Below are 16,013 nucleotides of genomic sequence, written 5' to 3'. Positions count from 1 at the left end.
TGGTCAGATGAGTGATGAAGGAATTAAGAAACAACAAAGAGACATGACTGTAGGGAAGGACTGCGGGAGACTGGAAATGTTACCCTTCAGATGGCACGTACTCAGTGCCAACAGAATTGCTTTCCAATAGTTACACGGTTGTCTTACATAAATGAGACACAGGATCCCAATGTATTTGCAGAGAAAAGCACGCATTTGCTATAAAACATAACTTCAGCCACAGTGAAATAGCAGAACCGCAGGAAACAAAAGATGATTTTGCCATAATGTAATGAAAACACTCGAGACGCTGCAGCATGGGGGCAGTCGGAAGGGGATTCAAAGCAAGGATCATCATAAGGCTTTCTAAATCATCTCTACACTTCAGCTACTCTAAAAGTCATTGTCTTTGGCATTTTTTATTTTTTTTTCCCATTCTCTATTGGCCAAAACTTTTTGAAAACCAGTTCCTCAAGGAAGAATAAAACAAAACAAAACCAGAAGTGAAAACCTCCAGCTGATGGCCTTATCTGAGAAGGACTTGAAGGGTTCTCCCTCGCATATATATGACTAAAAAAGGTGACATTCACACCAGGCAGAAAATCTCTGCCATAAATACTTGAACTGCAACTATTTTTTCCAGTTCACTGCATTTAGGAAGGCAGCTGCCTGTTGCCTCCTCTTTACATTCTGGTCAGTTAAATAACCGTGAATAATCTCAACAATTAGAGGGAAGCTTATAGCTGGAAAGCCAGGCAAGCGAGGGCCCTGCTCTGATCATGTAGTCCCTCAATTAAAAAAGAAAGAAAGAAAAAAAGTAGAAGCAAAGAGGAAATTAGACAAGGAAAGGAAGAACAGGATGGCTCTGTGCTTGTTGTACTGAAGACCCGAACGGGAGGTCATGGAGCCCACGACGAGGTAAGACTCCCCTCTTGATGCCTTCCTGCTTTCCTATGTAACTCTGAGCTGCAGAGAACTGCATGTCTACAATTTCATGTCTACAAAGTTTACAGTCACTTTGCTACAGCGTTCCTTACAGTTTTAGCACCACATGTAAAAAGACACCAATATATACAACATGCTTTATTTCATAGGCTAAACTTTTTTTTTTTTTTCCCCCAAAAGAATGGACGTCTTCATTCTTCATCCTCTGAACTCCTAATTTCAAGGAGCATTTTGCTGAAGCTGGCAACATAAAAAGCCCTCAAGGACAGAAGAAAGCTCAAATTCTGAGAGATGATCTAGAAAACATTATCACGGTCATAGTACAGTACTCTGCCCTAAATCCAGTTTGTATGTCCTTCAGGTTCCACCCTTGGCTTTAAGCTGACAGATGCTGAGATTTGGTACCATTATTCTTTCCAGTTAGCGGTGCCCTGCAATACTAATAAATTACATTACATCTTTCCTCCTGTGGGAATCCAAACCGCTTTCCAAACTGCATACCCAGTCCAGAATAGCTTCACGGATGGACTTAAGTGATGAGACTTTCATTGCCTGCTCTGACTTTCTGGTTTACCTCTGGGAAGGCATCAAGGATGGGCTATCTGTCACCTAACTTCAGCCATCCAAAACACTACCCCGTGCTTTTTGTCCAGCCTAGAGAGCAGGGAAAAGCCAGCATCTCCAATGGGCAATGCGCTCCCGTTCCCTTGGTATGGGAGAGGCTAGACAACTTGCTTAAACTTTGCATGATCCAAGATAGGATAAATGAACCCTGCCTCTTACCTCTCCCTGTTTACTGCCTATAAAGTGGGAATAAAATCACTTATTTTCCTTTTTTCCCTCTCTATTTAGAAAGTAAGCTGTCCAGACAACGGATTGCATCTTACTATGGGGATGTCTACACGGCAATCGCAAGTGTGGTTTACACCAGCTTGCTTTCACCCAGCTCCACACAGCACCGATAAAAGTGTAGCCATGACAACACACGGGTTAGCGTAGGCTGCAAAATCCCCGCGGGAGGCTGAGTAAATACTCTGGCAATTTAGCTCACTTCGACATCCTCGCTCCCGCCGTTGTACGGCTGTCAGGACTCAGCTGGGCTAATTTAAGCCCGGCTTCAATCACGTCTTTGCTTGCAGTCTAGACACACTATAAGCATCCATACAAAGGGCAGCACAACGAGGTCCTAATCTCTGGTGGCATTTCTAAGTGTTAGTAAAATGTACGTTTTCTTTACATGGCTTTGGCTGCTGTGTAGAAAACGAGGTTAACTCTTTGACAGGGTGAGTGCCCTTTGGAGTGAAAACGAAGGAGCCACTGTGTCCAGTTGAAACACCTGAATTTAAATTGTAAGAAAACAGGCCAGCTATACAATCCTTGAGAAAAGCACGTTTGTTAAGAGAATTGGCACAATCTAAGGAAAAGTCCAAGGGATGGTGTATCTCGCACTTCCAGGCCTCCTCAGACCGAGCCCTGGCCAATCATTAAGGCTTTTTCAAGGGATGTACTTCAAAAAGCATTACGGCTCTGCTCCGAAAAAGGTGTTAGAAGACAGCAATGACCATCTCTGGAAAAGAGATGGATAAAATATTTACCCATCTGGAAAATCTTGTGAACAATGATACAAATGGAAGAACACAACAAAGGGATTACTCACTCTCACTTGAAATAGCCATCACTGAAAATAAGTTTTCGCAGTGGGTCCACTTAGGAAATAATCCTCAAATAAAAGGGAAGGACAGAAATAACACACACTGTGTTTTTTTCTAATTACTGTACATGCAACACTAAAATTTTAAGGCAGATAGTTCCCCAAATAAACTGCAGGCTTCTTTCAAGGGCTATGCCTTTCATTGGTATCTACTTTTTTTTTTTTTTTCTTTTTTTTCCAAGAAATTGTTCCTAGTTTCGATCCAGTGCAGGAAAAAACCCCTTACGAATGAGCTGTATTCACTTCTGGTTCTTTTAGTAAGAGTCTTCTGATTTTAACCATCTTATTCTTCATGTGCCCATATAAGCATCATGATTACAATGGACCTATCTGAACAGACTGGGGAGAATAGACAAGCAAACACGCTTACATTCAGATAAAACCAAGTGAAAACTTCAGCTTGACATCTACGTATACATGTTGCCAAAAGTCATCTCTGCCCTATGCAATGGTTCTGAAACCCAGCAGACACTGGTGAGCCAAAATAGGCAAATCCACATTTGATTTGGCCGGCACTTTGTGCATCAAAATATGTCGAGAAGAATTTGATCCTGCTTGGAGAGTGTGAGAAACATTTCCAAATTAGCAGGACACCCAGGACACGGCGACAGATGGGCAGAGTACGAGCCTGGCATGGGAGAGGCCATTTTATAACTGGCTGTTGCTCCAAGCCATGTGGCAGACAGTGCAAACCCATTTGTCACCAAAAAAAAATAAATAAAAAGCTGACACTGGAATCACCAAAACAAGGCGTAGGGAGAGCCTCTGCCTGCGGCTCACCCCGGTACGGACACCCGCCCTGCCAAGGAGCATCACCGAAAACCTCCCACAAAGCAAACTAGCACCCAAGCAGGAAACAAAACTAAGCAAAAGACAACCAAACCAGTATTCTTTATCTCGAGGTAAATGAAATCCACAAGCAGGAATTCTTGATTCAGAATAATATTTTTTTAGTTGTTGCTTTGCTTTCTCTTTTTGTTTTCATAGAAGAACACTGATTTTTCCTCACTACCAAAAATCATGTTCATGCAAGTTATACGGCCCTAAAAAATATTGGCTATTTTTTTCCCATCATGAATGTTAATTTCTACCTACATGTACTAAATAGCTGTACGACTATTAGCATGCATTTAAATCAACGGTTTTTTTCACATTTATTTTGAGCTCTATTGGAAATGGATATTGGACTTAGAACTGCAATCAGGCACTAGAAGTCGTTACATACCTATTAGAAAAGTGTCTTTTACATCAGAGCAAGGGGGTAAGTTCATCACAGCATCTATAAGTTCTAAAAGCAAAAGCATTAGCACCTACAGTGAGAAACAGACTGTCAGTGGTGACTGTCCTCCCAGATGTAGACATGCTAGAGCTCATCTCATGGGCATAATTTTTTTTTTTTACGCACATATAAAACATGCTCTCATATAGGACAATATGTATGCTAAATGTATATAATCATATACTGTGTGTATGCAGACATGGTAACAAGCTCTCATAATTTTTAACTGTCATTTCTTTTAAATTTAAGATGATTACATGTTTCTTGGCTCCGAATCAGCTCGTCACTGGACCTACTTGGGTGGTCAAACATGCTGAAATGACACAGAGATTTTCTTCTCCCGATGGAAAACCAGCGGCTGGTTGCTGCCTGAAGCAAACTCTGCCTACAGGTGATTTCCACCAACTCTGTGGTTTGCCTTTAAAGGTACAACCCTGCTTTTAATTCTCCTAATTTTTTCTTCATGACTGTAAGACATCCTAGTACAGATTGAAGGGTTGGGGTTTGGGGGGTTGTTTTTTGGCATTTATTTTAAACTGCAGCATTTTTTCAACATAAATATATTTTTCTTTCACTCCCAGTAACAAAAATGGACTAAACCGAAGCACAACAGTGTCTTCTTTTGCTGGGTTTCCCACTGTCTCCCTTTGGATCAAGGGTTGGCCCCACATCAGCAGGATCCATTACATTCTCCAGCCCGTCGTTCCCTCTTCTGACAGATCCTTCTGCCCCCCCCAAGACTCCCAATTTCAGCAACTTCAGGTTTCCCTCACCTCCCAGGGCTGCTCAAAGTCAGCGCAGCCCCTGCTTTCCAGCCTCTCCAGGACTGCTCAGCCCATACGGGGGGTATGGCTGGGGGTGACATCTCTTCCCCAAAGGCAGAAGCCCTGAGCTCTCCTGTGGCCTATAACAGCAGCTAAAACACGGTGACCAACAAGCAAAACACACAAAATGCTGGCAAATTCCCCTGTATCTTATACTAGAATAAATTGCAGTTGCTATTCACCAACCCCCTCCCATCACCCCAGTAAAGGAGCACCTTTAAACCCTTCAGGCTTCGGGTCTCATCCCAGGAAAGAGTCAGCCTCGTCGTTATCAGACATTCATTATCTCACAGGTCCATTAATTGCAGTGCAAGATGCGTGTGCTCAGCATTAAGTCCGGTAGCAGAAAGGGGAAAAATGCAAGAAGAATGCGTGAAGCCTATAATATGCCTCTTTATCCTGACAAATCTCATCAAATATCAAATTAAAATCAAAAAGAAAAAGAGGAGTGCCCGAAAACCCGCCATTTGGGGGTTGCAATGACTAGCCATGGCAATTAGTTGCCCAGCAGTTTGGGCTGCTCTGAGATGAGCAGTATGAGAAACCGGGCATTGCAGGATGCAGAGACCAGATGGTTTTAGGCTGAAATTAAATAAACACCCCCCAAAAGATAATCTCTCTTTCCAAAACACTAAGGAAAAGTTATGCAAGAGAAAAAAAACCCTCCAAGCTACATTCTTTAACTAGATAAAAGAACATTTTGTTCAGCCTTGGAGTATCTATTGTAATTAAATGCTCTAAAAACAGGACAACAGCCCTGTGCCAGCTATGCATACAAAAGAGACAAAACACGATGAAAAAAAACAAAATACCCAAGAACCATGCATTTCTTACACAGCCTGGAGAATGCCTGCCTCTCGGCAGAGTCCTGCAGTGCTCTCGGGCATCCACCTAAATGAATGCAAAACCTATTCCCCCTGCTAAGATAAATAAATTAAAAAAAAAAAAAAAAAAGAAGAAGAAACCAAAAACCAAATCCAAAGAAACCCACTGATAATCAAGCCCCGTTCTGACTTACAGCTCTGAAAAATCCTGCAGTCTGGCTGGAAACGTCCATTGAAGAACTGCATTCAAAGCTTTTCCCTAAAGGCAAGCGCATTGAAACATCTCAGGCTCTGCTAGTGAAGCCGATGCTGCAACAGATGGGGACCAGGGCTGGGTGTGTTCCCCCTTCCCATCGCGGCGCGGCGAGAGGAGGGCAGGAGCGGTAGGTATCGCAGGAGAAGGCAGGCGATGGTTTTCTCCCTCGCTGCAGGCTCCCTGCCAAAACCGCTTTAGGCATCGCAAGATTCGATTACGCGACTGCAGCAACCTGCCACATTAACTCTGACGGGGGCCAGCGACACGCACGGACGGTACCAGCAGGTAATTAAGCGCCGTGTTGGGTGCATTAGCTACATGTTGCGGGTACGCCAGGGAAGTCGGAGAGTTCAAATGACCGCAGACGTTTTTAATGTGATCAGAAGAAAAAAAAGATCCTGTTTTCAATAGCTGAAGTTTCAGATAACTGAGGCTGCGTCTGCATCAGTATCGAATACTTGGGGGAAGGCAGCACAGAGCAGCAGATGCATTTTCAAGTGCTGGAGTGTCTGCTGCACCGCGACAGCCCTATTCCCCACTAAACCACAAGTCCACTTTGTAGCTGTACAAAAGTCACATTATTTCTCTGGGCTTAAATTTCCCCATCTGCAGCATGAACAGGGGAAGACTTAATTGACTTTGTAATTTATTATAAAGATCTCACTGGGATCACAGTGTCTTGAGTACAAAGTATAACATTACCATTAGAAATAAAGATAATAGCACAGATTTTGAAAGGGTATCACGTGCACAAGAGTTTATGCTAGCAGAGCAACACAAACTCTCCCCATAGGAGTTGAGGGCTGGTGAGGATTTGAGTTTTCTTCTTCATCAAGAATTATTCGAAAAATCCCTCTTTATAATCACGTTCAGCTCTGATTACTCCACCAACCAATCTCGCAGTGTCCTTTACTGGCAAAGAAATCACCCCCCAGACCGTGAGGCCATATCCTTGGCCAAGATGCTATCGAAGACTGCCACTGATGAGGTCACCTCTGGTAGAACAAAGCTAACATGAAGGCAGAAAGATCATCTCCGCAGCTTCCAGTATTTTAACAAAAGGCATCAAAATACTCGTACAACGAACTGACACCTCTCTGGAGAAACAGGTGGCCAGATCCTGAGCCATGAAGCATTGCCAGCCCTTTCTTGGCCATTTCAAAATAACATTTGTGATGATGTATTGAAATACTCTCTAACATGGAGGGTTTGCTTTAATTAATGGCTACAGGTCACTAAATCATTACAGTGACGTGGGCTTGACTTACGCATCACTCTCAGTCTATTTATCCTATTCACTGCAGGACCCTGCACCCTTTGCAACCGGCTGCAACCAACACTGCCATTAATTCTGTCTAAATCAAGTGATAAATACCACTGAAGTTGGGCACTACATTTTCTTCAGCAGCAACAGAGGTGAGGTCCAGCTGATGCCCCTCATGTGCCAACCAGAGAGCACGTCCTAGGAAATTGCCGCTGCTCTCCCTTCCCTCGGCGTGCTAAATGCATCCGATAAAACACGTCCCTTCGGAGCAAAAAAGCCAAAAATGGTGCATATCGTTCACTCACAAAGGGCAGCTGGTACTTGAACCCTTTCAAGACAAACTCAGTGGCAGCCCTTTTAACACAGAAATGAACAAATATTTAGCGTTTAGAAGGTTTTTCCCCAGCTAAATTGATATCTTCTGCATGCAGAATATACAAATAGTTTAGGAAAATAAACAAGCTTCCTCTTAAATTCTGTTTCAGGGGTACTAGGGAAACCAGCCACCCAGCTGGAACAAGCAAAACACATTTGCATCTCTCCTGCTTTAGCTGTAGGAGAAAGGCAGGGTCTGTGGCTGACCTCGAGAGGGCAAAGGGAAGACTGGATTCGCCTTGGAATAAAAGAGGTCCTCCTACAAGCCAGACTGCAAAGCAAGGTTCAGCTCAAATGCTTCCCTGTATAGCTAACTTAAAAGGATTATTCTGATTAGAGATCATATCAAATAAAAGGCATATTAACAGCCAGAGAAATGACTCCTATCCCTAAATCAAGCCTTCGAAATCACTCACAGGGCTCAGTTTGATGTAGCCAATTTAAAGAATCACCCAGACCTATTAAGGTGGATTTTTAAAATTCATCTTCAAAACTGGTTCTGGTCTCAAAGTCTGATTTGGCACAAATTCTACCTCAAAAACATGCCTTTTCCTCCCCCACCTTTGGATAAGGAGTACAAAGCAGGAGAAACAGATTGCACAACTTCATCTCAGATAAGCAGAACAGTTAATGGTTTAGATACCGTTTCATAAATATTTGCTGAACTAGTTTTTGGATTCTGTCCAGTTTCTGACATTCATGAAAAACATTGAATAATTTGCCATTTTCTTTCACCCTTCTGGGATGAAAAACAGGCAGGGAGGTTTTATTGTTATCATTTCTTACCATTATTTAATGACTACTCACATTTATGTTGATATGTCCTGCCCAAGCTGTTCTTGAATCTACAGGCCCGAGGTGTCCAAATCACATTTATGTAAATATTTATGTATTCTTTATTAATTAATTAAAATCTCTCTTATGACTGAAATATTCCCAGATCAAATACCTGTGCTCATATGTGGCTTACTAGGCAAAGATCTGAGGAAAACCAAACTGATTTCTGAATAAATTCCTTGTTTCAAATTGGGATTTCAAGTGCACATGCTCTGTTGGAGATGCTGAGGCTCCGGACTGAAATCCAGCAGCCTCGGTGACAAAAAGCAGCAGTGAGTTAGTATACAACATCTTGCACAAGATGGTGCAACATGTGAAATCACCCCAATAAAGTTATTAAATTATGTTTTCAACTGTAACTTATTGACAAGTTCTAGGAGTCTGTATGAACAGAGATCCAAAATTCCAGCTGTTTCCTTATATATTAAGGACAATTTAGAAGCCTCCAGAAAATGCTTTATATAATCAACTTTCCATGCCAATAGATTTGTCGATTTTTTTTAATTTTTTTTTTTTTTCAAATTCTTAAGTCCTTGCATTTCAAGCTCAGCAGTCATTATTCATTTTTATAAATACAGGTCTTTAGAAAAGATTTCATTTTGGAGCACTTCTCGATCACTCACATATTTGGACTGATCGTATGATTTTCACGCTTCACCAGGCAGTAACACTGGAGGGAAAAAAAAAAAATCACCAAAACCCACTTGTACCTTTAGCAGTGAATCACACACTCACTTACGGTCCAAAGACCAAACTAGGAGGAAAGCAGATTCACGACTATCACATTTCACCAGCATAAAGCTACAGAATTACTTGTCCAACTGAAACAGAGTCAGTGTTGTACCAGCTGTATCTTGTTTTTCCATTTGAAGAGTTTAACAATTCTGGCTTACAAAAATTCACAGCCAGACCCTCAGTCAGCTTCAGATTTGGTTGCACACAATTCCTGCATAGTTCCCTCGAGCTGTTCCAAAACACCAACGCTATTTCATCTTTTTGGTCCAAGTACAAGCCTAAAGTATCATAAATTTCAAACTGGCAGTACAGCAAACTTCTGCAGTTTCCCAGAGGAGTCTGAAAATGCCTAGCTATTTTTTGGTGTTATTTATATTCTATAATTTCCCACAAAGATCTGGTGGTTTTGTAAGTACTACATCAATTAGATGAGTTCATGGGGTCTGTTTGCATTATAGTTTCCTTGTTCTTACTAAGCAAGCAGTGTCATGAAATCAATGGAGCTACTGTCTGTGAAGACACCACTTAGAAACACATCAGCGTGTAGTGATTATGGAAGCACACAGTGAGCCAGAGCTCTGTGTGGAAGGACACGGCATTTATTCAAGGTGCAATTATGAAAGATTTGTCGTATTTTGACAAGGAACACAATCATCATATTCATGGTTGCCCTATCCCTGCTCCTACTGAGCACAGGGGCCAGCAACCAAAAGCGACGCACAATACAGATGTGCACCACAGCAGCCTGCAGCCAAGAAGCCAAAGCTTGGGGGATGCTCAGGTGAGAGAAGCAACTCCCTGAAGGGCAGGAAAAGTGACAGCAGGGGCTGGAAGACCAGCAGAGCCCAACGGAAAGATGAAACGGGGAGAGAAAACTCCTGAACTGCACCATAAACTACACCAGCTCTTAGCAGGACATCCAAAGTAGTCTCTCAAGAGTTGATGTTTGGCAAAGGACAGCTGTGATCTGCAAGGGTTGGAAAAAGGAGTACAAGAGAAAAAAAAAGCTTTAAGCCCCCAAAATAAGAAGTGGGATGAACTGTGGAGTCCATCTCCCCAAATCAGGCAAAATTGGAAATCAGAGTGGCAGAGATAGAACAAAATGAAAAGAGAGAGGAGTACAGAGAAATATCCCATGAAAAACAAACCCCACAGTTTATTCCTTTATTCATCTCAAACAGTCGCAGTTTTTTCTTTGCAATTTTTCAGCATGATCTACCAAGCAACGAACTGAATAGCTGGGATTCCTGACTCACCACTGACAAGCCAGAAGGAGAGCATCCATGTGAGAAACACCAAACACCAGTGAGTAAGTGCCCCCCTCCCGGGGGAGGGAGCACCCCACAACTCTCTGCAACGAAGGTGGATTGCACGCCAGAGATGTCTCGGCCAGCTCGGGTACCAAAGCAGGAGAACTGCATGCTCGAATTAATACACCTAGTTCTTCAGCAGGACTAAAACAGAGGGGTTTTTTCCTCTGTATTTACATATATTCCTAAATGCAAACGATATTGAAATGATTAGGTGGCCATACAATGACAGTATTGCAGGCTGCACAATAGCTGCCTTGTGCCTTGCTCCGCACTGACCTTGCCCATCGCCTTTCCCACCTCGTCCCCTGCCCAGAGCTACGCCGATGGAGGGATGCAGCCTCTTTCCTGTAGCACGGTGGGGAGGAGGGGGCTGGAGACGCTCCTGGAGAGGTGCCAGCGCAGAGCTGTGCTGGGTCTGGGGTCAGCGGAGGTCTCTGAGTGACAGGGGAGAATTACAAGGGTTGGGCTACAGCACGGTGTTTGATAACTCACAGAGCGAAGGACTGACGCTTTGGACTGTAATCCTCCATGATGGGAGTGAAGTCTCTCAGAGATGTCCTGATCCCCAAGGACAAATCAGTCAGCGTTGGAGACTCGGTGGTGACACGGTGGTTCCTCATTCAGCCTTGCCCGAGGCATTCAGAGGGGCTGTGACACTGGTATCAGTGATGCTCTGGGAGGTTTTGAATCAGAATTGTGCGAAACTCCAGGGTAGTGATCGGTGACTCAGTATGACCTGAATTACACCCTGTGGGCCAGCTCAGAGAGCCCAGCGCTTTCCTTCTCCAACACAGGCACTGAATTTTAAAAATCCTGCAAGACAGGAGACGGGTCTCACCCTGCTTCTAGCATACCCCTTAAGGTCTTGGCTGAGGAATACCCTCTGTGGGACAGAAATAGTCCCACAAGACAACAGAAGGATGATAGCAGCATCTAGAAATGGGAGAAAACCACATGGGAGTAGGAACTGGTGGGTTAACAGTAAGAGCTCCAACCACGAGCTTCAGCATAAAATCCTTGTATGGCTGTGTGCATACTCCAGACTCTTCATCAGATCTATGAAAACATGTACTCTGCAATACGACTTTTCAGCTTCACTGGTCCCAGAGTGGGACCTCCAAAGACCAGCACTTCCATGAGGACACGGCAACGGCAGCGTGGATGAACGGAGATGCCTCAGCTCTGCTGCTGCCTCCTTGATCCCTCTGCCTTCGGGCTGCCTCGTGCTCCCTCCCTCGGCAATGTACACTGCTCTTGGGGGCTGCGGCAGCAACGGGGATGGGGGAGTCGGTGCCAAAAAAGCCAGGGGAACGGGGTTCAACAACAAGGCAGCAAAGAGAAAAAGGTGATGGTAATTAACTCCACATAAAACCAGCCACACCTGAACAGTCTATAATACCTTAAGCCTGGCTTCGAGTTTGTGGCTGAGTACATATAATGCTACAGCACATCTGCGGCTCTCTGGAGAGCGCTAATTATTTACCCAAAAGAAAACACCCCACTACAATAACATCACAGCACAACTATCCAGGAATTAAGATGCTCTTGCACGTTGCACAGCACGTTTTATTTTCTTTAAACCTCATGACTGTTTGTCACCCATCTGAGGACTCAGTCATGCTGGACATTGAGTTATTTCATCTAAGGCGTCCCCGTGACTCCAGGGCGCAGGTAAATTACCCACGTACTCACACCTTTGCACAGCCTGGCTAGGGACAGTATGTTCTTCACGTTGGGGATTCTGGGTTTTCTAAGGTATTGCGTGCACGTAGCAACTTTGCTGCACGCAGGTTTAAAGTATGCAATAAATAGTAACCATTAACTCTGAATTGAAGCAAGAGCCCACCTACAAAAGTATAAAGTGACTGACTACATACAGTAATGAGCAGTTAAAATGTCATCAAAGGTTTAGAAGCTGAAGTACAAAGATCTCTGCTGGTATCAACTGGCTGCTGAAAAAAAAATGGAGGTAACAGCACCCTGCAGCATTTAAAATACATCAGCATTGCTAAAAAAGAAATACTTTAAAATAAATACATTGTGATGCAGAAACCTGTCAGAGTCACAATTTCACCATTAAAGAATGTGGTAAATGTATTCGTCAACTTAATGAAAATAAAGTAAACCAGTTTATCTACTCATTTGCATTTACAGACACACGCTGCGGTTGGGGGCTGAACATAATGGGTACGAGCAGCACGGACATTTGCAGACTGGCACGAACGCTTTAGGAATAGATACATCCGCAATATTACGCTAGTTCCTATCAGAAAGAGCAGTCAGACTTTTAGACTATAACTACAGATGATCGCAGGGATTTCTGGAATACAGACGGACCATCTACCTGAGAGCCAGGCCGTCTCATCTGCTGCCGCACCACCTGCGCGTTGCCCAGCTCGCGGGGGGGAGGATGTCCTCAGGGTGCGCGGCTCCCCTCCGCTGCTGCTGGAGCTCAGGGACCTCTCATCAGAGCCACGGTCCCTCCCCAAAAGGATGCAAGAGGCTTGGAGGCAAAGCTCCGCTGTTTTACTGTGGCATCCACTAGCCCGGTGGAAGCCATGCGGTAATGAGTGCTGAAGTAGATGCCATTTACGGTAAAGGTTCAGTGTTTATTTAACGGGCAGCAGCTTGCAAATAGCAATTCTGGATATAGGATGCACCCGGTGAGAGTGTAGTTATTTTAAGATTAAATGTTTGATTTTCACGACAGGGACTTACTTACTTACAAAAAATGAAACAACAAAAACCCAAATAAGAGCACACACAGAGTTTAGGTTTTACTTGCTAATTTTTGCCGCGTCTATAAGAATTTAAAATAATCTACCCGCACCAGAAAGGAAAGTGTGCTCTTGAAGTCTCTGACCACAGGCAACAGCACTTGAAATACATGCTAGAAACAAAATTTCCCTAAAGAAAAGTGAATGCAATTTGATTTTAAAGAACTCAACAAATAAACAACCAACAAATTTTTAAAAAATCAAATACAAGTACAAACAACCGTTGCAGAAGAAAACCTTATGTCTGTTTCTTTAGTATTCAGGTTTTGGTTTGGTTATTTGATTTTTTTTTAAATTTTATTTTTAAGGAAAGACAGCATTGCACACAAAGCAATCACTAAGGCATATAGAAAAAAAGGTTTTTTTCACTTAAAAGGTTAGTGAAATAATTTTAAAGGGGAAATCTTGTAAAGGCTGTAGTCTTTACACCCTACAAAGAAAAGGGTGTAAACTGTCACTGGATTCATCTTACCCATACCCTGATCCTGATCGACAGGAATAATAATGTGTGTGAATATAGATACCTATCTGAAAATATACACACATATATAGACACAGGTACATATATAAAAGTTAGGGTTGCACACGAATATTTTTAGGTCTTCCCACCTCCCGTGGTCCACAGTCCCTGGTACTTCTATATTTTAAGTGATGAAAGATGGCTTTGTGGTTGAGGCTGGCAGGGTATCCATGTTCTGTTCCCAGCCACCGCTTGGATAAACTCCGGCAAGCCCCAACGGCTGATGGGTCCCTCTTCTCAATCAAATCCTGGCTAGGTTTGTTTAAGAAGAGTTCAGTTGTTATTTTTTTTAACATACTTTGAGCATTTTCATAAAACTGGAAGAAAACGGAATTATTTTTTTTTAAACTGTGTACATTTGACATAATATTGGCCTAAACCCACAAAGAAAATAGCAGCAACAGCTACAACCCACAAACGAAGCATCACTGGTTTGATTCCTCACACCGAAGTCTGTTCCACAGACACCCAGGCTTCCATGACATGCCCCAAACACCTCAGTCTCAACTGGGGCAGCAACCGCAAGCTCCAACCCTGCCGCGTTCAGCAAACTGGGCCAACCCGTCATTATTGCACTGGTATGGCTCAATTCAACAAACGATACTAAATTCCTATCCCAGTTGAAACCCCATCCTCCTACCTAAGGAAGGGACACACCATGATATTAATAATTGTACTGTCAGTGTTTTCTTGGGGAGCTGATCCTACGTGTGAAGAAGAAGAAAACACAATGTTAAAACCTCTCAAATTAGCAAGGGCACAGAGGCTGGCAGGGTACCAGCAGCATTTCCAATCCTCCGGTTTCATAGCCTGGCTGTCCAGTTGAGACTTTTCCCTTTGAAATTTCCTTTCATTATTTATCTGTCATTTATTGTTTACCGCACCAAATTTGGGACATCTCTACCAGTTAACATGAACTGGCAAACAACCTACTAACATCACGGAGTCATCTGGCCCTTTCATTTTCTGCTCACAAGGACATCTGGCTTTCAGGCTTCGCCATTTTCAATTTAGTACTCAGCAGCTACTTCTCATTATCTACAGACGTAATCCAGTCAACCTACTTGATTGAAGATTCCTGGCACTTATTTTAATTCTCCCGGGATAGCATTTGTGATTACAAGGTGTGCCGATACTGAAAATGTTCTGGGTGGGATTTAATGGCATTGTTAGGTTGTAGACTTCTGAGATGAATTTCCAGCTGCACTTCACTTCAGTGAAATCAAGCACTAAGCTGAAGAACCAGCCCTGAAGAAAACCAGAAGTTAGCAGAGATGCCCCACTTTCATATCTATCATCCCTTCTAACAAAAACAACCCCTATAAATGTGCTGCAAAAATACTGAAGGCTGCAATCAGAATACTTAATTATGCCATACCAATTTAAAGTATTAACCAATTTGATCTCACATTCCCCAAATCATAGAATAGCCCAAGTTGGAAGGGACCTCAAAAGATCAGCCGGTCCAACCTTTTGTGGGAAGGGGACCCTAGGTGAGATTACCTAGCAGCCTGTCCAATTGCATCTTGAAAACCTCCTGACAAGACCATTTCCATACCTCAAAATGCCACTTTGGTATATCACGTCTGTTTAATCACAGTGCTGTGTTGGGTAACAGAGATCTACAAGCTTGCTGAGCTTACAGAAATCGCCCTGCAAGTGCCCAGCCGCTTCCCTCCAGCTGTCAGCACTAGGTTAGCTTCTGAACAGGAACAAGTCCCCTAAACAGCAGGATCATCTGTTTTGTAGGTTGGAGACTGAAATTTTATTTCTTGGGCAACATTCAGTAACTGAAAGCACATTCTTATGTGTTTGATAAAATGTCTTTTCCTTCCTTTTCTAGTAGCTACGAGTCTATACACATTTTCCGACCACAGCAGGCAGCTAGTGGTAGACACGGGTCCCGGTCCCAATCTCTAAGCTGATTCCCTGCATGACCACAGGAAAAAATGTGCTTCAGTCTGGCAGGTCTTACTTGCTTCCACTGATTTATCAGCATAAAAAATCACTTTTCCACACCAGGCTGTGCAGCCACTTTTGCAAAATGCAGGAGTATCAATTTAGAACACGGCAGCATGACCCCAACTCTTGTTTATTTGTACTTATCATGAAAAAGGAAAAATCATTAATGGTTGTTCTCACAGCTTTTCTGTATATGGGATCTTTTTCCTCACCTCTCTCATTTCTCCCCTCCTGGTTGTTCTTTGCTGCTTCTTTAGACTATATGCTATTCAGACATACCGCCTTTTTACAGAATGTTATGCAGTAACAAGTATCGTTTAGTGTGATTATGACATAAGGATAATAATATGGCATTAAATAGGCAGCATCAAAAAAGCTAAGAAAGCATTTGGCCAGGACACCAGGAGTAAGT

At 43.1% G+C, this 16,013-nt stretch overlaps 1 protein-coding gene across 8 annotated transcripts in view; it reads right to left on the bottom strand.

Annotated features, from left to right (window-relative positions):
- PRKAG2 (protein kinase AMP-activated non-catalytic subunit gamma 2) overlaps positions 1 to 16,013 on the bottom strand; it is a 223,771-nt gene that overhangs the window by 163,138 nt on the left and 44,620 nt on the right. The window contains exon 1 of one of the 8 annotated variants that reach the window (XM_075746693.1): positions 5,757 to 6,055. The exons of 5 other annotated variants lie outside the window; for them this stretch is intronic. In XM_075746693.1, the coding sequence (XP_075602808.1) occupies positions 5,757 to 5,837 (81 nt within the window). In that variant the 5' untranslated portion in view covers positions 5,838 to 6,055. Of the gene's footprint in view, positions 1 to 5,572; positions 5,613 to 5,756; positions 6,056 to 16,013 lie in introns of those variants that run through there. 2 more of the 8 variants (XM_075746699.1, XM_075746697.1) reach the window with 2 other exon arrangements.

The sequence above is a fragment of the Balearica regulorum genome, chromosome 2 (genome assembly GCF_011004875.1).
Source record: "Balearica regulorum gibbericeps isolate bBalReg1 chromosome 2, bBalReg1.pri, whole genome shotgun sequence".
Classification (NCBI taxonomy): Eukaryota; Metazoa; Chordata; class Aves; order Gruiformes; family Gruidae; genus Balearica; species Balearica regulorum.
This window is presented reverse-complemented; position numbering and strand designations above follow the sequence as displayed.